Consider the following 24,454-nt stretch of genomic DNA (forward strand, 5'->3'; position numbering starts at 1 on the left):
GCCGTCCAGGCACTGTCCACATCCGAACTTGGGCTCTGTCCACTTAGTTCTCAGGACCTGCATCAGGAGCAGGGGAAGAGCCCTGTTGTCACACTGTGGGGTGGAGAGAGCATGTGTCTTTCCCCAGGGTGTAGATTTGGCTCTTTCTTTTCTTTTGTCCTTCTTCTTAAGGTGCAGCTCAGGGCCTACGGAAAGAGCCGAGTTGGCAAAGCAGCTTTGGCTTCCCTGGGGAATCAATCCTGATTTCCCTCCTCAAGCTTTTTTCTTTTTCTAAAATCCCAGATCAAAGGCATCCTTGGATCAGAGGCACTTGTCCAGGGATAAGGGAGGATACCCAGTAGAGGCTGTTCTTTTAGAATCTCACCGTCTCTCGTTTCCTATCACGACCAGAGACCCCCCCAAAAAGAAAAAAAAATGAATAGCCATCACACTTACCCAAACACAGCAACCATTTTAGTTAATTCTGACTTGTCCCCAGTTCTGCCTCTTTGGACTCCGCAGGATCCCTTCCTTGACCTTGACTCTGGCTGCCTCTCCCCCTGGTCCTGTTTGCCTCTGGGACATTGTCTGTGCAGCAGACAGTACATCCTGGGCACTCAGGTGATATGTTGATGTGTTAATGCCTGTGTGGGGTGTGGTATCTCCCCAGGAAGCTGTAGGGCTGTAATGAGATTCTTTCAGAACCTGTCATACAAGTTGACCTTATGAAGTTGGAAGGACGGGGGGCTGCAGTGATTTGGGGGCAATCAATGTATATGGAAGGCTGCCTGGTGGACCCACCAGAATCATAAAGCTCCAGAAAGTCAGAGGAACCCATTGCTGTCTTACTGACGAAGCAGGTAGGGCTGAGAAGAAACCACTGGGCGTGTTCTCCCAGGGGTCCTTTCTGCTGTAAACCCTGAGTGAGATCAAAAGGAAAAGGAGGAAAGAGAGAAGGTCCAAGTTTGGGTCTCAGCTCACCACTGTGATCCAAGTCCTGAATATTGCTGCTCTTTACTTCTTCGTCATTAAACAACAGGTGGTGAAAACATGAGCATTCGGAGATTTTGAAGACTATCCTTTGCTGTGCAAGTTTTACTTTGAATTTTTATTACAAACATGGGAAGGTCTTGAAAACTTTCACTGCCAGTTGGCTCCTCTAAGATGATTAGAACTTTGGTCCTAAATGCCAGACGATTTCCTGAGCTCTTCTGGTGCAGAGCATTCCATCTCAGGTGATTATGACTGAGGTCACGTGAGCTGGAGAGCCCTTGGCGTACCCCATGTGGAAGACCAGTCAGAGTTGTCACTCCAGTTATCACTGGACTCACGGTGCATCTGGTGAGCTAAGGGTTGAATGTGGTGAAAAGGGTGAAGGAAGCAATTTTACTTCAATCTGTGACATTCCTGGCTTGTCTTACAAATCACCAAGTCCTTCATTGCATGTCACATAGGAATGAACGTTTGCTGAGGGCTTGGGGGTCACAAGAAGGACGTCACATGGATTATCATATTTGGCTTTTGAAACAAGTTGATGTGTTATTAGTGACTGTGTTTGCAGCTGAGGGGAGTGGGGCATGAAGAAGTTGAGATAGCTTGTCCATTGAGCCAGGAGTCTCACCTGAGAGACTGTGGTCTTATGCTTGTGAGCACCTGACTGTCTGCTGGGGTTTTAAACCTAGCACTCAGGGTGGTGAGACTTGGATGAGGCTGCTGGACGCATTGCTTGGTGGTTCGCAATAGGAAAGCCCATCCCTGCATCCTTCTATCTACCCTCTTCCCTCTCTTTGTATCTCCCCACTCAGGTCTCTTCTGGACCTTAAGAGGAGAGGTGTGACTCAATGACAGTATGGTTCTCTCGATACTTGGTGACTGACGGACCTATCACTCCATGGCAGCGTACTCAGGATGCAGCTGTTGTCTTTCTCCAACTGGATTCCTTCTCTCTTGACCTTGTTTATTCTCCGGCCCAGACACTGTCCTGAGCATCCCACTTGGGGGCTCTAAGAGCACAGGGTACACACAGGGCTGTGATCACTGCACGCTGGGTTCCCCATTCTCTTTGTGAAGAGAAGCCTTGGGATTTCCTCAGAGGTGGGAATCAAAGAGCCTTCCCCTTTTACTGGGATGATAACTCTCATTTCATAGTAAAAGTGAAAAACTTTTCTTGGCAGAGCTGGGCTATGGGGTGCTCGTGGGACTAGGCTGGGATCAGGTATTCAAGGTAACATATCTCTGGAGGTTGAGGAGAGCATCTTTTTTTGCTTCCAGTTTTGCTGGGAGTGCTGAGAACTGTGAAGGGAGGGATTAGAAAGGAGGGACGTGTGGGAGACATGGAGTTGGGATCAGGAAGACATGGAGTCTGACCACTGGGTATCCAGAGGTCACAGCTGGTAAATACAGAAGGGTTAAACCGTATGGTTGACTTACAGAGATCCGCTCACTTACCTCCTTGAAAACCTGGCTGCCTTCCAGCTTCTGGATCCAGCTATCAAATCATAGAAGGTCCCAAGAATGCAACGGTGCTGGAGGGCTCGGAGGCTCGCTTCAACTGCACCGTCTCGCCGGGCTGGAAGCTCATCATGTGGGCTCTGAACGACACAGTGGTGCTGAGCATCACACCCACAGAGCCCATCATCACCAACGACCGCTTTACCTCTGCCAGTTACGAAGAGGGCGGCAATTCCATCTCTGAGATGATAATCCATGACGTGCAGCTCGGGGACGCGGGGCGCATCAAATGTAGCCTCCAGAACAGTGACCGGGATGCCTCTGCCTTCCTTTCCGTCCAAGGTGCGTACACAGGGGCCCCTGAGCGGAGCAGGTGGCGTCTGCTGGGCCAGACACCAGGGGATTGGAGGGACCCTTCGGAGTTCATGTCACGTGTGATGACGGGTCTGCGGTCACCTGGACTTACACTTGGAATGATTCCAAACCAACGAATATCGACTCACCCCCTCCCTCACTGATTCTCTTTCTACCTCCCTTCTTGCTGTTTCTCTCGTCTCTCTTCTCCTTTCCCGTTGCTCTCACTAAGATTCTTAAGCACAGATCTTACCACTTTCCATCTGAACTGTATCAGTGCTGCTAGACTTTGTGACATTTACCCCGGATTCTCCCCAGGCCAGTTGTGGTCACTGCTCTTTGATTTAGCGAGGGCTGCCAATCCTTGCCTTTTCTCTAGTTTTTTTATGCACTTGACTTTGTCTCTTTGCCTTACGTTGTGTACGCAGTTTGAATCATGCTTTACCCTTTACCTCTTTCCAGCTGAACTCCTCCAATCTTCTGTTCTTTCCTGCCCCGAGAAGTTCTTACAGTCAAAGATGTGTGTTCACTAAGTATACCAAGTGTTTCAGAGAAGAGCGAATGAAACTTAGGTAATGGATGACTTATTTTTCATTCTTAGAGGGAATTATGAGATGCTCAATTGTGAGATGCTCCAAAACATGCCATATAGTGAAAAAAAAAAGAAAAAAAAAGGATGTTTTACAAGATCTCAGAGCATCTTTATCAAAGTTTAATCACTTTTTGCTCTTTTTGTAATTCGGTGGCATTTTTAGATACACTGGAGTTGGTCGAGCTTCTGAGTTCGGTGGCAGCATTTCTCACAGCAGACCACATCCTATGTCTGAACGTTTTCTTATGTCTATTTATTTGCTTCTCTAGGAGAAATTTCCAAACGTTGGGTCTGTGTTAATGTTGCATCAAATCCAGTTTGATAATACTTGGTAGAGATGCATGCCTACCTGTTTCTACTTGTTTTTTTTTTCTTACTTAGTGATTGTTGTCAATTGTTAGTCAAATTGTTATCTCCTTATGTTTATGTGTCTTTAATTTTATGAGGTTTGATGATGTTTTCTGAATAGTGCTTTTCTGAGACTCCCTGGATTATTGGCTTAGTTTGCATGATGAGATTCTTATTATAATAATTTGTGGTATAAGGGAAAGAACACAGGAGAAAGGGAATCAAAGATTTGAGTTCTGATTTGGCTTTCATCAATTACCAGCTTGGTGACCCCTGAGGAGGCTCAACATCTTCATCTCTAAAATGGGGATAAGGCTTCCCTGCCCACCTTGCTGGTTTACTGTGAGGATTTGATGAAACAATGACAGAGGATGGTTTGAAGACTCCAAAGTCCTGTCTGGTTCAGCTCATTGCACATGTAGTTGGGAGCCAGAGTGGTCTGGTGGTTCATGATGCAGGCTGGGATCCATATGCTAGGTTAAGATTCCAGCTTCATTACTTACTAACTGTGTGACCTTGGCCATGTTATTTGATGACCTCATGCCCTAGTTTCTTCATTATAGGGTAGTTGTGGGATCACATGAGTAGGTTCATGTAAAGCCTTTAAAATAGCTCCTGGGTTCTAGCAGTCTCCATATAGCTAACTGTTATTACTTATTGCCTACCCAATAAGAGCACGCCCTTGTGTGAGGCATCTGAAAGGGGTCTCAGAGATGAGTAGGATAAGGCAGAGTCCTGCCCTTAAGGACCTTACATGAAGAGTACATAAAGCCAATGCATGAATAACATTGGTGCATTGGAGAGACTGGCAAGGACCCTGAGCGGGAGACAAGCTCAGGTTTGAATTGTGGAGGCGGAAGAGAGAATAAGCCAAGATTTCATGGATGACTCCATGGTGAGGTGACTTTTTGTGCTTGGGGGTCTGAGGATGATAGGGAAAATGGAAAAGTGAGAGAGGAGGAGAGCACCCCTGGATCAAGGAAGCAGGGTCAAAGGCACGACTTCTTGATAACGCTTATAGCCTATCAAATTCATCAATCCATGTGGTTTTATAGCAGCTTTCTCAAAGCTATGCATCTATAAAGTTGTCTGAATATACCCGAACAAGCATTTTTATTTGTTGGTAATTACTGTAGCTTTTGGCTTTAATACAGATGGAAGAACAAGCTTCTAGGGAGATTAAATTCATTCCCAAGGTCATGCAGAAGAAACCTTACAGCAGGGACCAAACGTAGTCGGATTACCCAGGTTGCAGTGTCCGGAATGGTGCTTTGTTTCTAGAGGAACAAATGTTCTCCATGCAGCAGAATCTCTTTCAAGGGAAAAGAACCTTCAAAAAAGAGGAGGCATCCATTTTTTTTTTTAAAACGAATTATCCAAAGATTTATTTTTTCCTCCTCGTGTATCAGCAATAAAAATAAAGACAGCTTACATAACTCCATGTTGAGTCATCCAAAATCTATGTGAATGTTCTAGTCATCACCCTTGTATAAAGTGTTTGTCATGCTGCTTGATAAGTTCTGTGAAAGCCAATGGGAAAAGTTGAATCACAAATATATATAGAAAAAGGAAATGCTTCAGGCTGTTTCACTTGTCCAGTCTATCAACCACACACCAAATTCTAGTCCTCTTGTGTTTTTTTTGTTTTTGTTTTTAAAATTTTATTTATTTTTTTGACACAGAGAGAGAGAGAGAGACAGTGAGAGAGGGAAGCAGGGGGAGTGGGAGAAGGAGAAGCAGACTTCCTGCTGAGCAGGGACCCTGATGTGGGGCTTGATCCCAGGACCCTGGGATTATGAACCAAGTCGAAGGCAGATGTCCAGTGACTGAGCCACCCAGGCACCCCAGACCTCTTATGTTTTGAGGGCCACTAGACTTCAGTTCAAGATCATCCATTATTAACTGAGGCATTCCTTCTGGTTTCTGTCATCTTAAACCATCGCATGAAACAATGAATGGAGGAAAAGGAATAAGGAAAAATCCAGTTTGAAGGACAGATCTATTCCCTCTCATTGTTGCATTTGTAGTAATCCTCTCATTAACAAAGGTGCTCTACTTATTCCAAGAGACTACTGAGGAAAGTCATAACTGGAAATGTAACATTTCAGAGTAAGAAGAGCTTTCAGAGCTGATCCAGTTCCATGTAGTTGGGGAACCCTTGGGCATCCCCTAGACCCTTTCAGGGTCTGTGAGGTCACAACTGCCCCACAATAATACGAAGATGTGAGTTGCCTTTCCTGCTGTCATTGTCGTAGTGCACAGGGAGGCTCTCACGGTACATGGGGAAGGTCTGCATAACTCTGTGGACCTGCATTTCCTAAATTATCAAGGGATAATGATACAAAGGAACACGAGAGTGAAAGATCAGTCGAAGTGCCATATACAACAGGGGATTTTAACGTAAAAGGAAATGAAAACTCCTCTATACAGGTTTCGTTTCCACAGTGCGACTAACCTGTAAGAAACCACTACTCGTGAAGTTTTGGTACAGTCTCAAAGACTATCCTTGATTATCTGAAAAGCCTTCTCACTGTCCCCACCACGTGGGGTCAGATGTTTTTAATATATTTCAACTAAAGCAATATATTGTAAAAGATTGAATGCAGAAGCTGATATGAGAATCCAGCCAGAAATTAAAGAGACTTGTGTAAATATAAAACAATGATTTTTCAAAATAATTTATTTTGGTTTAAAAATAGAGGTATATTTTCATAAATATATGTGGGTTATCATGGTTATGATAAAGTAAATATTTAAAGATTTCCATTTCAAGTATGGTTAATATCGGTGGGTAGAACCCACATAAACAGTCTTTGGAGTCTTCACTATTTTTAAGGTTTTAAAAGATATTGAAACCTAAACATTGGAAAACCTCTGATTTAGTCAAATTATTTCACTTGCCCAGTGAAAAACGGAGCCTGAAAATGTCAGTGACTTGTTCTAGGTGATGGCGATTGGGTGGGACATCCAGGAATGAGAACAGAGTTTTGGATCCTCAGTCCAGTGTTCTTCCCGTTATATTACGCAACAGGGAGGCTATTTTAGTTTGGATGTTCCAATATTTATGTGTTTCACCAAGGCTGTGTCTTTGCCGGAGCCAATCCTCAGGTCACCTTGTTAACAGTAGCACACACAAGCACTACTTCCAGAAGGCTTGCTTACAGTGTTCACACTGGCATGGGCAGTGAATACTTTATCCAAGTATTCCATTCTGATATGTGATTAAGGGGAACTGTTTTTGCAGTGAGATTTGATTTTGATTCAATTTGTAATTGGAAAAATACTTTAAGGAATGGTCATAAGAGGCTACGTTCAAAATGTGTGACCCCAAAAATAAATAAAATGAATCTGACTGACCAAAGGCCAGGAGACAGTTGCTGTTCCATAAGACTTTGAGATGTGATCTCCTTTCAATGGAAAAGAATGTAAAGGTGTTTTTTTTTTTCCCTTTTTGCTTTGGCTCTCAGGATAACTTGGCAACTCCACTTCATTGTGGTTCTGTAGCCTCTTAGGGCAGGCACATTTGTCCTCTTTTCCATATAATTTGTACTCCCCTGGATCCTGATTTTTATTTATTCATTTTCTCTGGAATTATTCGTTTTCTGATGAGCAACCTCACCTTCTTTCATGAACTTGGTGGGTATCAATTATCAATACCACAGATAAAACCTGAGTTAAGTTTCTTGATACAGACACAGCCAGTTTGGACTTGGGAAGATAATGCTAGTGATATGTGATTTGAAGGAAAAATTAAAGAAAACGTGGAATCAAGGGAGTCATGGTAACTCCTTCAGAACATTTCTCTTTTCTTCTCTAGTTATGGGGAAGTTGCGCATTCCCAGAGACAACCTTGTAGTCCCTGAGGATAAACCCTGTAATGTGACTTGTCATGCATTGGGCTGGATCCCTCTCCCGGATATTTCCTGGGAGATCGGCGTTCCGGTGAGCCACTCAAGCTATTATTCTGGTCTGGAGCCCGACAACCTTCAAAATGCAGTGAGCGTCCTGACTCTCACGCCACAGGGCAACGGGACTCTGACATGCCTGGCTAACATGAAGGGCCTGAGTGCCCACAAGTCTGTAACTGTGAATCTTACTGTGGTTCAGCCTTCTTGGGGTAAGTGAAGACATTTTGCTTTATATATAAAAAAAATTATTGTTCCATGCTTATACTTTATATGTGGTGCTCTTAATCAACAATGCCTAGGACAACTGTAGAGTGACCTTGACTTTGGGTAGGCATGGTAATGGAGACAATCAGCATCAGCTTCATGACCCTGTGATTCCACTTGCTTTTAAATTTCATCTTCGGTGTGTCTTTCTTTTCTACTCACCATGGAAACCATTAAGAACTTTGATGATTATTTATCACAAAACAGCATCAGTTCAGTGATAACTACTTGAAGTCAGTGTTTCTCTGTAGCTTTTAACCATTGTTTCAGTTTAATCTCATCCTCTGGGCCAGTATGAGACAAGTTCTTCTAATATTTGACGGGGGTGTACAGGTGCTCTTGGATTCCTTCCAATCATAGTAGATTATGGTTTCACTTTTTTTAAACTGGCAAATCCACAGTGTATTTGAAAGTACCAAGTCTTATACTTCTTAAAACCCAACAAAGTGACATAAATGAGATGAAATCAGAGAGGGAGACAAACTGTAAGAGACTCTCAACTATGGTAAACAAACTGAGGGTTGCTGGAGAGGAGCTGGGTGGGGGGATGGGGTAACTGAGTGATGGGTGTTAAGGAAGGCACTTCATGTGATGAGCACTGGGTGTTGTATGCAACTGATGGATCACTAGACTACCTCTGAAACTAACAATACACTGTATGTTAATCAATTGATTTTAAATAAAAACAATTTAAAGTTTAGATCTCTAAGAGAACCCACTGTAGGGTCCTCGGCATACCAAAACCTTTAATTACACAGCCTAAAGGGCTGCAGAGACTGCTTGAGCTGGGGGTCAGCCCAGGCCAATGAGAAAACATGGGACCCAGAGCTGGAGATTTACTTGAAGTCCTTCATTTTGCAAGAGGGTAGAAAGGGAGGCCCAGAGATGTGATGTGCTCTATTCCAAGTCATGCATTGGGTTGGGGTGGAACAGGGGCCAGAAGCCAGGAAAGGGTTCCCTCTTGGTGCAAAGATTTTCCCACTACAAAGCAACTTTATTCAAAGTTCAGAACAAAGCTACAGCCACAGCAAGACTGATTATGAAGAAGAAGAAGAGGAGGAGGAGGAAGAGGAAGAAGAAGGAGGAAGAAGAGGAGAAGGAGAAGAAGGAGAAATAGAAGAAGAGGAAAGAGAAGGAGGGGGAAGGAGGGGGAGAAGGAGGTGAAGAAGAGGGGGAAGAGGAAGAAGAAGATGAAACAGCTTCACAGCATTTGCCAAGTAAAGGCTCTGTTTTAAGTGCTTCTCTGATGTTAACCAAATTAACCTGCACAACAGGACTATGAGTGGATCCTCATCTAGCTAGATGTTTGAATCAAGGTGTTGGTAGGGTTGGTTCTTTCAGAAGACTATAAGGGAATGATCTCTAGTCCTCTTTCTTAGCTTCTGGTATTTTCTGGCAGTCTTTGGTGTTTCTTGTCTCCCAGAAGCATCAGCCTACCCTCTGTTTTCATTTTCACACGGTTTTCTCTGTGTGCTTCTCTGTGTCCAAATTTCTCTTTTTTTAAAATAGTGACTCTAGTCATATTGGATTAGAGGTCCATCCCATCCAGTATAAACTGATCTTAGTTAAATTATGTCTGCAATACTCTATTTCCAAGTAAGGTCACATTCTGGGAGCACTGGGGGTTAGTACTTAAACATATGAATTTTAGGAAGACAAAAGTCAACCTATGATAATGTCTCCATGAACCTCTAAAAAGCCATTCAGAGTCTACCCTGTGGTCAGTACCAGGGATTCTGTGCTTTGCACTGCAGGGATTGATCCTCAGTGCAGTGAGCACAAGCTTGCTCCCCTGTTGTTAGGACTGTGCCTCCTGTCTCTGACTCAGACGCCCCCAGAGACCAGGAAGATAACAGAAATGAAAGCATGAATGAATACACGTGTTAGGTAGAAGACGGAGTGCAGGGGCCCATTGGGAAACAGTCATCAAGCTCCACCCACATGGAGCAGCCCTACCAGTACCAGCTTGTTGTAGCTAACAGGAAAAGGGATCTAGGACTGCCAGATCTTTGACACAGATCTGGTCAACATCAATGCTTTTGAGGCTAAAGGATGCAGAAATCTGTGTTTCTTTTATTTTAAGATCAACTTATTTTAGCATATTTAAAAATGTTTTTTAAAGATTTTACTTGAGAAAGAGAGAGAGAACACAAGCAGGGGATGGCCATGGGAAGAGGGAGAAGCAGACTCCCCACTGAGCAGGGAACTCAAAGCAGGGCTCAATCCCAGCACCTGGAGATCATGTCCTGAGCTGAAGGCAGATGCTTAACTGACTGAGCCACCCAGGTGCCCCTCCAGTTTATTATTTTTAACAACTAAAACATTTAGCAAAGTTGCAAGACTAGTACAATGAAAACCCATGTACCTTCACCTAGATACAACTAATGTTAATATTCGTCATGTTTGCCTTTCTCTCAGCTTTTTTTTTCTGAACCATTTCAGAGTTTATAACAGTTTACCCCTAAATACCTCAGCATGTATATCATAAGATCGAAGGCATTCTATTTAACCACACCCAGTGTAGTTGACAATCAGGAAATGTGATGTTGATACAAGACTGTTATATAATACACAGTCCATGTTAAAGTGTCACCAAGCATCCTTTATAGCGATTTTCTGCTCTAAAACAATGTCCAGTCAAGGGCCATGCATTAGCCTTGGCTATCAGGTCTTGAATGCTTCCCTCACCTTTTCTGTCTTTCCTGACATAAACATTTTTTTTTAAAGATTTTATTTATTTATTTGACAGAGAGAGATACAAGTAGGCAGAGAGGCAGGCAGAGAGAGTGAGAGGGAAGCAGGCTCCCTGCCGAGCAGAGAGCCCGATGCGGGACTCGATCCCAGGACCCTGAGATCATGACCTGAGCCGAAGGCAGCGGCCTAAACCACTGAGCCACCCAGGCTCCCTGACATAAACATTTTTGAAGGCCATTTTTGCAAGACGCCCTTCAATTTGGATTTGTCTGAGGTTTTCCAACATAATTTGATTTGAGGGTAAATATTCTAGGCAAGTCATGGGTAATGTCACGTGGGTTCATGATGCCGATTTTCTCTATCATTGGTAATAAGTTTGATCATTTGGTTAATGATTTCTCCATTGTAAAGGTCCCTTTCTCCATTATAATTAATATATATTCAATGAATACTGTATGAGTAGTTTATTTCCCAGCAGTCTTTTCCCTAATAGTTTTTGCATTCATCAATAAGTCATTGCCTGAATCTGTTGTTTCTATGGTGATTGTGAAAGAATTATTTTCTGGCTCCATCATATTTTCATATTTGTTGGTTGGTGGTCTTCTGCAAGAAGAAACTTCTCTTATGTTTCCTTTTTCTTTTTTCAAAAAGTTTTAGGGTGGACTCATTTTTATTCAGTACACTATGAACTCCTCCTGTCATTATCCATTTTGATGCTCAGAGTGCTCCAGATTTGGCTAGTGGGAATCCCTTCCAGCTGGCTTTGGTGTCCTTTTGACCTGGCCCTATTAGTTTTCAAGCACTTGGCCCAATATGATGTTATGAACTCCCTTTGCATTTTCCCTGTTCTATCCTGGAATCAGCCATGTCTCCAAGGAGCCAATCCAGCTGGCTTTGAAACTATTAAATTATGTTAAATTATGGTCCAAACTTTGAAAGGGAAGATTTTAAAAAAAAAAGTTCCATTAGCACCAAATGGAATGAAATCGATGGTTTAAACCACACATCTTAACAAAGTAACAGTGCAACAAAGAGGTCTGGTCTGATTGATGATGTCCTGTAGAGATGGATTTTAGAGATTCACTTGCCTGCAAAGTTCTTCTTTTGTAGGGAAGGGCAAGGGGCACTTAATTTCCCCTGATCAGGTTTCATTCAGTGGAGTGCTTCCTTGGTCGGCTAGGACTAGGGAAGTTAGCAGCCTTAGTTATGGCAGCTGGAGTCCCCACAGCCTCAAAGGGAAGCTCATTGGGTGCCTTGCAATGAATCTTACTTTATTGGACCCATTTGGAAAAGGGTAATTTGTTTCTAAATTATTCATCAAGATCCAGAGCAGCTGGTGGCTGGCTGCGTGTTGTGTGTTTTATGCAAGTTGTAGTAGCTGAAGACCTCATTACAGCCCCTGCTGCTTGTGTCTGGGAGGCTTCCAGGAGCACAGCTGGGGGTGCAGAGAGCCCAGAACGAGCCCGCCTGTGCTGCGCAGGCTTCTCCAGGAATCGATAAGCATCCCTCTTGCCACCCATCTCCTCCTGAAAGTGCAAGGAGTCTGTGTCCATTGTGTTCATTTCTGGAACAGTCCCTGTGAGTCGTTGCAGGGAGGACAAGAGCAGTTTAGGAAGGCTAATTAGTCCAAGCCAAACAATCATTGATTCTTGAAAGAAAAGCATACTGCAAAGGGTACTGCTAATGTTTTTGAAAAGACCGATTTTCTCGATTCCAGAAGCAGCACAGACTTCAAGCACTGCAGACACAGGTACCAGTGAAAGGTGGGACCCCCCTCCCCTGCCCCTTTGGGACTAGCACTGTCCACTCTCTGTGCCCAGCTGCCTTGCTTCGTTTTCTCGCTCAGGTGTACAGGCTGTGAAGCGTTAGAGCAAAACAACATTCTGGGGATGGGAAGCATCTGGTACAGCACAGAGATTCCTGGTTATAACCTTAGTTTTGTGAGGAGTGGCAATTTTGAGGGCAGACCCAGTGGAGGCATCACAGTCCTGGGTCACAGCCCTGAGTCTGGCTGTGAGATCTGGGCAAGTCGCTGACCTCCGCGGCTCAGTTTCCTTGCCTGTAAAATGAGAGGGAGAGGAATAGGGCAGAAGCTCTCTCTCCCGGCTGCCCATTAGTCTCCAGGACCTTCGGCACACAGGATGAGGCTCAGGCTCCTCCCCGAGGTTCTGACTGAATTGGTTTGTGTGCAGCCTGGAAATTGACATTTTTAAGAAAACTCCTGGATCACTGGGCAGTCAGACCTGGGGGCTGCACAGCACGGAGATCCTGAAGAAGGCCTTGCCTCCTGACCCAGCCTCCTGACCCAGACTCCTCAGGTGCTACTCGCCTCACAGGCTTGGACACCAGACAGACTGGGCTCTGATTCCAGCTCACCTACTTACTTGCTTTGTGGCTTTGGGCAAGTTACTTAACCTCTCTGTGCCTCAGTTTTCTCATCTGTAAAGCTGAGATAATAATAACAATATCTACATTACAGGCTTGTTGTTGGTGTGAGAAGTAAGCGGGTTAACATGTCTGAGGCACTCAGGACAGTCCCTGCCACAGAGCCCACAGGGCAGGTGAGGGGATGGCTGCTATCCCTTGTTTCACTGATTCAGAGACCTCCTGTGTCCCCCCCAGTCAGCACAGAAGCACACTTTGCATACGCTGCTGGTGACATTTTGTACTGATCCAGTTGGTTTCGAGAAATTCCATGTGGCCTTTTAAAACTCTGAGCATTTCTATGAGAGCATCTGGGAAGTACTTCTTCCTTTTCTGCGCAGATGGAAAAAGGACAGTCTGATGCTAGATAAAAGTTGCACAGCACATTCAGTCGTGTGGTCCTGACGTGCACAGATGTGTAAGGGAACGCAGGGAGGAAGGCAAGCTGTGTTGAATGTGGAGGTCATCTTCCTTGGTCACCAGGTGCACATACACATCCTTTCCAGCAACTCTAGCATTTGCCTTGATCCATTATGTTCCCACCCTTCGCTAGCGCACAAGTCAGGGACCAGTGCCCACACAGACTCCCCATTTCCCATAAGACCTGGACTGTATCTTCCCAGAAGATATTCCAAGTTGGACAAACAAAATGAGTAGAAAGTCAAGAGTCACAACCCCAGGTTTTTTCCTTTTTCTGAGTGCTCTTGTCCAGTTTACTGAGCCCCTTTGTCCCAAGAATCTTATCTGTACAGTAAAGGGGTTGGATTGTGCACAAGGTCATTCCAAGATTCCGTGCTTTCTGTCCACTCTCCTGCTTTTTATCAATATATGATCATTATTTATTTTTCTTTCAATGCACTGTAAATGTACTCATTTAAAAATTAGCATCACGGAAGAGGAGTCAAGATGGCGGAGAAGTAGCAGCCTGAGACTACATCAGGTAGCAGGAGATCAGCTCGATAGCTTATCTAAACATTGCAAACACCTACAAATCCAACGGGAGAGCAAAGAGAAGAAGAACAGCAACTCTAGAAACAGAAAATCAACCACTTTCTGAAAGGTAGGACTGGCGGAGCAGTGAATCTAAAACGACGGGAAGATAGACCGCGGGGGGAGGGGCCGGCTCCCGGCAAGCGGCGGAGCAACGGAGCACAAAATCAGGACTTTTAAAAGTCTGTTCCACTGAGGGACATTGCTCCAGGGGCTAAACCGGGGTGAAGCCCACGCGGGGCCAGCGTGGCCCCAGGCCCCGCAGGGTCACAGAAGGATTGGGGGTGTCGGAGTGTCGGAGAGCTCGCAGGTATTAGAACAGAGAAGCCGGCTGGAGAGACAGAGCCGAGGACTGAACTCTCAGCTCGGGGTTACCTTGAACTGGTCGCGGGCTGGGTGAGCTCGGAGCGCGGCTAGAGGCTGGGGATACGGGAGTGATTGGGTGCCGTCCTCTGGGGGCGCACTGAGGAGTGGGGCCCCAGGCTCTCGGCTCCTCCGGGCTGGAGACTGGGAGGCCACCATTTTCATTCCCATCCTCCGGAACTCTACGGAAAGCGTTCAGGGAACAGAAGCTCCCAAAAGCGAACCCGAGCCGATTACTTACTCCGGCCGCCGGTAAGGGCGGTGCAATCCCGCCTCGGGCAAAGACACTTGAGAGTCACTACAACAGGCCCCTCCCCCAGAAGATCAACAAAATATCCAGCCAGGACGAAGTTCATCTATCAAGGAGAAAGCAGATTCAATTCCTAAGACAGCAGAGCAATTCCAGAGGAGGAGAAAGCAAAGCACGGAACTCATGGCTTTCTCCCCATGATTCTTTAGTCTTGTGGCTACTTCAATTTTTTTTTCTTTTTTCAATTTTTTTTTCTTTTTTCTTTTTTCTTCTTCTGCTAAATTTTTTTTTAAACTTTTACCCTTCTCTTTTTTAACATTTTTTGACTAGTTCATCTAAATTTATATATTTTTTCTTTCTTTTTTATATTTTTTATTTGTTTTATTTTTTAAATTTTTTTCTTTCTTTTTTTTTCAGAAGCTGTTTTTATCCCCTTTCTCCCCCCCATAATTTGGGGTCTCTTCTGATTTGGTTACAGCGCATTTTTCTGGGGTCTTTGCCACCCTTTTAGTAGTTTATTTGCTCCTTCATATTCTCTTATCTGGACAAAATGACAAGGCGGAAAAAATCACCACAAACAAAAGAACAAGAGACAGTACCGAAGGCTAGGGACCTAATCAACACAGACATGGGTAATATGTCAGATCAAGAGTTCAGAATGACGATTCTGAACATTCTAGCCGGGCTCGAAAAAGGCATGGAAGATATTAGAGAAACCCTCTCTGGAGATATTAAAGCCCTTTCTGGAGAAATTAAAGAACTAAAATCTAACCAAGTTGAAATCAAAAAAGCTATTAATGAGGTGCAATCAAAAATGGAGGCTCTCACTGCTAGGATCAATGAGGCAGAAGAAAGAATTAGTGATATAGAAGACCAAATGACAGAGAATAAGGAAGCCGAGCAAAAGAGGGACAAACAGCTACTGGACCATGAGGGGAGAATTCGAGAGATAAGTGACACCATAAGACGAAACAACATTAGAATAATTGGGATTCCAGAAGAAGAAGAAACAGAGAGGGGAGCAGAAGGTCTATTGGAGAGAATCATTGGAGAGAATTTCCCTAATATGGCAAAGGGAACAAGCATCAAAATCCAGGAGATGCAGAGAACCCCCCTCAAAGTCAACAAGAATAGGTCCACACCCCGTCACCTAATAGTAAAATTTACAAGTCTTAGTGACAAAGAGAAAATCCTGAAAGCAGCCCGAGAAAAGAAGTCTGTAACATACAATGGTAAAAATATTAGATTGGCGGCAGACTTATCCACAGAGACCTGGCAGGCCAGAAAGAGCTGGCATGATATATTCAGAGCACTCAACGAGAAAAACATGCAGCCAAGAATACTCTATCCAGCTAGGCTATCATTGAAAATAGAAGGAGAGATCAAAAGCTTCCAGGACAAACAAAAACTGAAAGAATTTGCAAACACCAAACCAGGTCTCCAGGAAATATTGAAAGGGGTCCTCTAAGCCAAGAGAGAGCCTAAAAGTAGTAGATCAGAAAGGTACAGAGACAATATACAGTAACAGTCACCTTACAGGCTAATAATGGCACTAAATTCATATCTCTCAATAGTTACCCTGAATGTTAATGGGCTAAATGCCCCAATCAAAAGACACAGGGTATCAGAATGGATAAAAAAACAAAACCCATCTGTATGTTGCCTACAAGAAACTCATTTTAGACGCGAAGACACCTCCAGATTTAAAGTGAGGGGGTGGAAAACAATTTACCATGCTAATGGGCATCAGAAGAAAGCTGGGGTGGCAATCCTTATATCAGATCAATTAGATTTCAAGCCAAAGACTATAATAAGAGATGAGGAAGGACACTATATCCTACTCAAAGGGTCTGTCCAACAAGAAGATCTAACCATTTTAAATATCTATGCCCCTAACGTGGGAGCAGCCAACTATATCAACCAATTAATAACAAAATCAAAGAAACACATCAATAATAATACAATAATAGTAGGGGACTTGAACACTCCCCTCACTGAAATGGACAGATCATCCAAGCAAAAGATCAACAAGGAAATAAAGGCCTTAAATGACACACTGGACCAGATGGACATCACAGATATATTCAGAACATTTCATCCCAAAGCAACAGAATACACATTCTTCTCTAGTGCACATGGAACCTTCTCCAGAATAGATCACATCCTGGGTCACAAATCAGGTCTCAACCGGTATCAAAAGATTAGGATTATTCCCTGCATATTTTCAGACCACAATGCTCTGATGCTAGAACTCAATCACAAGACGAAAGCTGGAAAGAACCCAAATACATGGAGACTAAACAGCATCCTTCTAAAGAATGAATGGGCTAACCAGGAAATTAAAGAAGAATTGAAAAAATTCATGGAAACAAATGATAATGAAAACACAACAGTTCAAAATCTGTGGGACACAGCAAAGGCAGTCCTGAGAGGAAAATATATAGCGGTACAAGCCTTTCTCAAGAAACAAGAAAGGTCTCAAGTACACGACCTAACCCTACACATAAAGGAGCTGGAGAAAGAACAAGAAAGAAACCCTAAACCCAGCAGGAGAAGAGAAATCATAAAGATCAGAGCAGAAATCAATGAAATAGAAACCAAAAAAACAATAGAAAAAATCAATGAAACGAGGAGCTGGTTCTTTGAAAGAATCAATAAGATTGATAAACCCCTGGCCAGACTCATCAAAAAGAAAAGAGAAAGGACCCAAATCAATAAAATCATGAATGAAAGAGGAGAGATCACAACTAACACCAAAGAAATACAGACAATTATAAGAACATACTATGAGCAACTCTACGCCAACAAATTGGACAATCTGGAAGAAATGGATGCATTCCTAGAGACATATAAACTACCACAACTGAACCAGGAAGAAATAGAAAACCTGAACAGGCCCATAACCAGTAAGGAGATTGAAACAGTCATCAAAAATCTCCAAACAAACAAAAGCCCAGGGCCAGATGGCTTCCCAGGGGAATTCTACCAAACATTTAAAGAAGAACTAATTCCTATTCTCCTGAAACTGTTCCAAAAAATAGAAACGGAAGGAAAACTTCTAAACTCATTTTATGAGGCCAGCATCACCTTGATCCCCAAACCAGACAAGGATCCCACCAAAAAAGAGAACTACAGACCAATATCCTTGATGAACACAGATGCAAAAATTCTCGCCAAAATACTAGCCAATAGGATTCAACAGTACATTAAAAGGATTATTCACCACGATCAAGTGGGATTTATTCCAGGGCTGCAGGGTTGGTTCAACATCCGCAAATCAATCAATGTGATAGAACACATTAATAAAAGAAAGAACAAGAACCATATGATACTCTCAATAGATGCTGAAAAAGCATTTGACAAAGTACAGCATCCCTTCCTGATCAAAACTCTTCAAAGTGTGGGGATAGAGGGCACATACCTCAATATTATCAAAGCCATCTATGAAAAACCCACCGCAAATATCATTCTCAATGGAGAAAAACTGAAAGCTTTTCCGTTAAGGTCAGGAACACGGCAGGGATGTCCATTATCACCACTGCTATTCAACATAGTACTAGAAGTCCTAGCCTCAGCAATCAGACAACAAAAAGAAATTAAAGGCATCCAAATTGGTAAAGAAGAAGTCAAACTATCACTCTTCGTAGATGATATGATACTATATGTGGAAAACCCAAAAGACTCCACTCCAAAACTGCTAGAACTTGTACAGGAATTCAGTAAAGTGTCAGGATATAAAATCAATGCACAGAAATCAGTTGCATTTCTGTACACCAACAACAAGACTGAAGAAAGAGAAATTAAGGAGTCAATCCCATTTACAATTGTACCCAAAACTATAAGATACCTAGGAATAAACCTAACCAAAGAGACTAAGAATCTATACACAGAAAATTATAAAGTACTCATGAAAGAAATTGAGGAAGACACAAAAAAATGGAAAAATGTTCCATACTCCTGGATTGGAAGAATAAATATTGTGAAAATGTCTATGCTACCTAAAGCAATCTACACATTTAATGCAATCCCTATCAAAATACCACCCATTTTTTTCAAAGAAATGGAACAAATAATCCTAAAATTTATATGGAACCAGAAAAGACCTCGAATAGCCAAAGGAATATTGAAGAACAAAGCCAAAGTTGGTGGCATCACAATTCCGGACTTCAAGCTCTATTACAAAGCTGTCATCATCAAGACAGCATGGTACTGGCACAAAAACAGACACATAGATCAGTGGAACAGAATAGAGAGCCCAGAAATCGACCCTCAACTCTATGGTCAACTCATCTTCGACAAAGCAGGAAAGAATGTCCAATGGAAAAAAGACAGCCTCTTCAATAAATGGTGCTGGGAAAATTGGACAGCCACATGCAGAAAAATGAAATTGGACCACTTCCTTACACCACACACGAAAATAGACTCCAAATGGATGAAGGACCTCAATGTGAGAAAGGAATCCATCCAAATCCTTGAGGAGAATGCAGGCAGCAACCTCTTCCACCTCAGTCGTAGCAACATCTTCCTAGGAACAACGGCAAAGGCAAGGGAAGCAAGGGCAAAAATGAACTGTTGGGATTTCATCAAGATCAAAAGCTTTTGCACAGCAAAGGAAACAGTTAACAAAACCAAAAGACAACTGACAGAATGGGAGAAGATATTTGCAAACGACATATCAGATAAAGGGCTAGTATCCAAAATCTATAAGGAACTTAGCAAACTCAACATCCAAAGAACAAACAATCCAATCAAGAAATGGGCAGAGGACATGAACAGACATTTCTGCAAAGAAGACATCCAGATGGCCAACAGACACATGAAAAAGTGCTCCACGTCACTCGGCATCAGGGAAATACAAATCAAAACCACAATGAGATATCACCTCACACCAGTCAGAATGGCTAAAATTAACAAGTCAGGAAATGACAGATGCTGGCGAGGATGTGGAGAAAGGGGAACCCTCCTCCACTGTTGGTGGGAATGCAGGCTGGTGCAACCACTCTGGAAAACAGCATGGAGGTTCCTCAAAATGTTGAAAATAGAACTACCCTATGACCCAGCAATTGCACTACTGGGTATTTACCCTAAAGATACAAACATAGTGATCCGAAGGGGCACGTGTACCCGAATGTTTATAGCAGCAATGTCTACAATAGCCAGACTATGGAAAGAACCTAGATGTCCATCAACAGATGAATGGATAAAGAAGAAGTGGTATATATACACAATGGAATACTATGCAGCCATCAAAAGAAATGAAATCATGCCATTTGCGACGACGTGGATGGAACTAGAGCGTATCATGCTTAGTGAAATAAGTCAATCGGAGAAAGACAACTATCATATGATCTCCCTGATATGAGGACATGGAGAAGCAACATGGGGGGTAGGGGGATAGGAGAAGAGTAAATGAAACAAGATGGGATTGGGAGGGAGACAAACCATAAATGACTCTTAATCTCACAAAACAAACTGGGGGTTGCTGGGGGGAGGTGGGATTGGGAGAGGGGGAGCGGGCTATGGACATTGGGGAGGGGAGGCGAACCATAAGAGACTATGTACTCTGAAGGACAACCTGAGGGTTTTGAAGGGTCAGGGGTGGGAGGTTGGGGGAACAGGTGGTGGGTAATGGGGAGGGCACGTTTTGCATGGAGCACTGGGTGTTGTGCAAAAAGAATGAATACTGTTACACTGAAAAAAATAAATAAAATGAAAATTAAAAAAAAATTAGCATCACACTGAATCGTCTATGATACATATGCATGTGTGTATTCATGTATATATCATATACAAGAAATTAAAAATTAGTACCAAAATAAGGAAGGTTCTTCTGTGCAGCTCTGGTTCCAAATTGCACCTCCTCATGGCTCATACGCTATGCTCCTTTGGGAGAGCTCCACTGGAGTACAGAGAGAACGTAAGTCTTCTCTTGGTGTGAAACTCTGGGGGAGATTTGACCCTCAGTGTACTGTGGTCACAGCATATTGGAAGTGGAAGAAAGAGCCGTGTGGCTTCTGAGACAAGTTGTTATTTGGTGAGAGTTAGGGCTTTTAGAAGAGAGCAGGCATCACTTTGCTAAACTTGGTGGTTAAATTAAGAGACAAGAGATTTTTAGGTCACAATATCACCTGCTGTCTTCCTTGGTTTGATTACCAAATCCAGTGAGATGACCCTTCCCTCTCTTTAAACAACTCCTCCCTGAAGATAAGCAGCTGTTTCTGTGCTAGATCAGAGGAAAGGTTGTCACGTCAAGACTTGATTGACAGAAGCTTGGCATACTGAACGTTTTCTCCAGTAGGGGAGGAAAATGCCCCGATAGGGAATGTTTGAGTAAGTCAACAATGTGTGTTGACTTTTTCCAGTAGGAATCTCAATCTCTTTCTTGAATCTTGAGCCAGACCTTAATGTTTAACACCAGCTATCTCCCTTATTATGAAAGGTTCTAATATCTGCAAACTTCAGCTTGTAACAAGTTCATCAGACTATTTAGGATGATGTCAGCCATCTGGAATGTGTGTGTCATACCCGGCAGTGTTCTCAGCACTTTCACACACAGCCAGAGTCTCTGAACAGCCTGGGGGGTGGGTGGGGGGCAGGAATTATTGGGGATGAGTGAGCCAGTGGCCAGAGGGAGCACAGAAACAATGGCCATGAAATGTTCCTGGATTCACTGAGCCCAAAGCTCTTTGTCAGTCACAAAGCTTCCGTGTGTGATCTGAGTTTTAACTCCAGATTGTGATTATCATAAACGTGGTTTTGGACTTAATTTTTTTTTTTTTTTATCACATCCACAAGAGGGAGATTATGGGAACATCCTGTAATGTGGCAGTTTGCTTGGGAAGCGTTTCCACTTTGGGCATTCTCCGTGTGTGAGTCCAGCAAACACATGCATTCCACCCCCTGACTTGGCACCACAGGGGCAGCCTCTGAATCTGCTTGTGGAACAACCATTCCTGATGATGCCTGGGAATTTTGCTCTCTGCGTAGCAAGCGGATAACTTGTATTACTCTCTGCGTGTGAAGAGCCTGGCTTGTTTGAAAGCTCCAGTTGTGGGGCGCCTGGGTGGTGCCATTCGTTAAGTGTCTGACTCTTGATTTTGGCTCAGGTCATGATCTCAGGGTCGTGAGATAAGGCCCTGCGCTGGACTCCGAGCTCAGTGCGGGGTCTTGCCTGTCCATCTCCCTCTGCTCCTTCCCGGCTCTTTCTCTCTCTCTCTCTCAAATAAATAGATAAAAATAAAATCTTAAAGCTCTCATTCTGGGGCTGAGGAGGGGTGAAATGGGAAGGGCAGAATATTGTCCCCAGCACCTCTTCCTTTCCCGGGGAACTCTTTTCAGTCTTCATCTGTCCCAACTCATCTCAGAAAAGTGGTGGGTGATGTGGAGATCCGCCCTCCCCCCACAGTCATCCAGTGTGCCCAATACGAGTCAGGTGCTCGGGATGTAAGAAAAAGAAGACAGTCCTCGACTTTGAGGGGACTAACTATCATTTAGAGAGTAGCAGGTGTGTAAGGAGAGCTGGAAGTGATAGCAATTGATTTCACAAACATTTAAGGTGACGATGAATTGGAGATTTTTTTTTCAAAGGAAATTAAACAAATAACCATCACAGGTAATGCAGAGGAGCTTTGCACCAAGAGCAGAAGATGCGTATATTTTTATATTACATAATTCTTCAAAGCACAGAGTTCTCTGAGTTTTAGCACCTGCTTGGAGATCTGTCCTTGTATTACTTTGTAGTGGAATCCTTCCTTGTCCATGAGTCACAATCCAGGCGGTTGATGGTCACAGAAACCAGGGCATTAGTGATCATCTCTAACCATTACCACAAGGTACTCTGAGCTTTTCACTTTGACACAGGATTAGCAAATTATGATTTTAAGGTCAATTTTCATGGAAAACTCTAAGGGAGAACACCAATTATGGGTTTCCCCTACAACCGCTAGTTCCAACGAGCTGGAAAGGCTGTTGATTTATGGACTGTATCTTCCTTCACAAGAAGTCTGTGGTTTCAGTATTTCCTGATGGTTTGCATTTAATAAATAGCATTCATCCACAGTGAGAGTCCAACCAAGCACTCAGCTGAGTGACAGACTTTACTGAGTAGCACTTCATGTTTGAACAGATCAACTTAGATGCGACTTGACATGAGCATGTTTCAGGAGGGGAAACGCAATGCTGGATAGGTCCTCCCGGCCGTTCTCACAAACCCGGTGCTGGGCGGTGCTGTCCAGCAGGACTTTCTGTGATGAGGGCAATGCTCTACACCTGTTGGAATTGGGCACTTGAAATGTGACGAGTGCGACTGAGGAGTTGAGTATTTAATTGCTTATCATTTTGGTTCATTTAATTCAAATTTAGATAACTGCATGAAGCGTGCTGGACAGCTCTGGCTAAGACAGGACTACCCTACTCAAAATGACTTTCTCTTCTCCCTTCCCTCCTGCCCCGCTCCCTGTCACTCCCCGCTGGCAGCTGCCTGTCCATTCTTTCCCCAACTCCATGACTACTGGATACAGCAAGGGGGCAAAGCGGACCTTAAAGAAGGTGGCTCCTGAAGAGCCATGGGAAACAGCATTCGCTGACGAGAGAAGCGTTCTGTATGTGGGGTCTAGGTGGGCTGGGGCTGAAAGGCTCGTAGGACACTCCTTTAGATGTGACACCTCTAAGGCTTGTCCTCATTTCTTTTGGACTCTGGATCCCTGAAGGGCAGGGACATGGAAGGGAGAACCAAACACCAGTCTTGCAGTCTTTGTCCAGCTGTAGCTGCTCAGCAAGGATTCCGTGGCTAAATAAAGGATATTGGGGTGTGGTAATTGCTACTCCAACCTGGGAGCTGTCTCCCCTTGCCATCTACCCGCCCTGAAGGACTGGTAGAGACACTACCCAACGGACACTGGGACTGTGGTGCTCAGTGGTATTTATTGGCAGCACTAAGTATTGTAATGAAGATCCTGTAGAGAATTGAGTATCTGAGCACGCTCAAGAGAAGTTGGCCTATGACACCCACCTGTAGTGGGCCACATAGTTATATTATTGGAAAACAAAATTTGACTTACAGGGTAGCAGAATCAGTGGTTACGTACTCTAGACAGTAGCAAGCACCACTAAATTAATTTTTTTCTCTCCTTTCAACCTTATAGGCAGCATTGATAAAGCAGAGACATCCTTGCCTACCTGGGCCATAGCTCTGCTTGCAGTATCCCTGTCATTGCTTTTCATCCTGATAATTGTTCTGATTATAATATTCTGCTGTTGCTGTGTCTCCTCAAGACAAGAGAAAAAAGGTAATTTTTTTGTTCATATAGATTTGTATTTATTTTTCAACTTTTGGTACAAGCACTTGAAATCCATTAGCTCCTCGGCAGTTTCATAAAAAGCATTGACCTTGAGAGCGTCCTTCACTTGGAAGTGGACATTTGAGCTTCAGAGAATGAAAGGACTTTCTGAAAAGGGTTACATTCCTTTGGGGCCTGGTGTAACCCCTCCGGGGAAGACCTAGATCTTCACACTTTTGGGAAGGTGAAGAGACAACACCTTTCGAGCAAAGACACCGACTACTTGAATTTTGTGCTTATTTTCCAGGATGTAAGGGCATTATAATCTGCCATTCAGATGCTACGCTTTTTTCCTACCTGAGCACCTTAACAGATTATTTCCTATTTTGTTTAATTCCAAATTGCCTTTTGTAGGCAAATGTTGTAGTGGTAGGAAGAAAAAGAAGGTCTTCTGTCAAGTAAAAATAATACAGACAAAATGAATAAAGGTACTTATGCACCTCTTCTGAATGAGGTCTTTTGGGGGTACTCAAAAGCAGTGACCTTGTTTGGGGGGTCA

General features: G+C 43.5%; 1 protein-coding gene across 3 annotated transcripts in view; it reads left to right on the forward strand.

Annotated features, from left to right (window-relative positions):
• IGSF5 (immunoglobulin superfamily member 5) overlaps nt 1–24,454 on the forward strand; it is a 45,683-nt gene that overhangs the window by 8,719 nt on the left and 12,510 nt on the right. For all 3 annotated transcript variants that reach the window (XM_046002861.1, XM_046002862.1, XM_046002863.1), the window contains exons 3-5: nt 2,455–2,772; nt 7,542–7,841; nt 23,761–23,904. In XM_046002861.1, the coding sequence (XP_045858817.1) occupies nt 2,455–2,772; nt 7,542–7,841; nt 23,761–23,904 (762 nt within the window). The remainder of the gene's footprint in view (nt 1–2,454; nt 2,773–7,541; nt 7,842–23,760; nt 23,905–24,454) is intronic.

The sequence above is a fragment of the Meles meles genome, chromosome 4 (genome assembly GCF_922984935.1).
Source record: "Meles meles chromosome 4, mMelMel3.1 paternal haplotype, whole genome shotgun sequence".
Classification (NCBI taxonomy): domain Eukaryota; kingdom Metazoa; phylum Chordata; class Mammalia; order Carnivora; family Mustelidae; genus Meles; species Meles meles.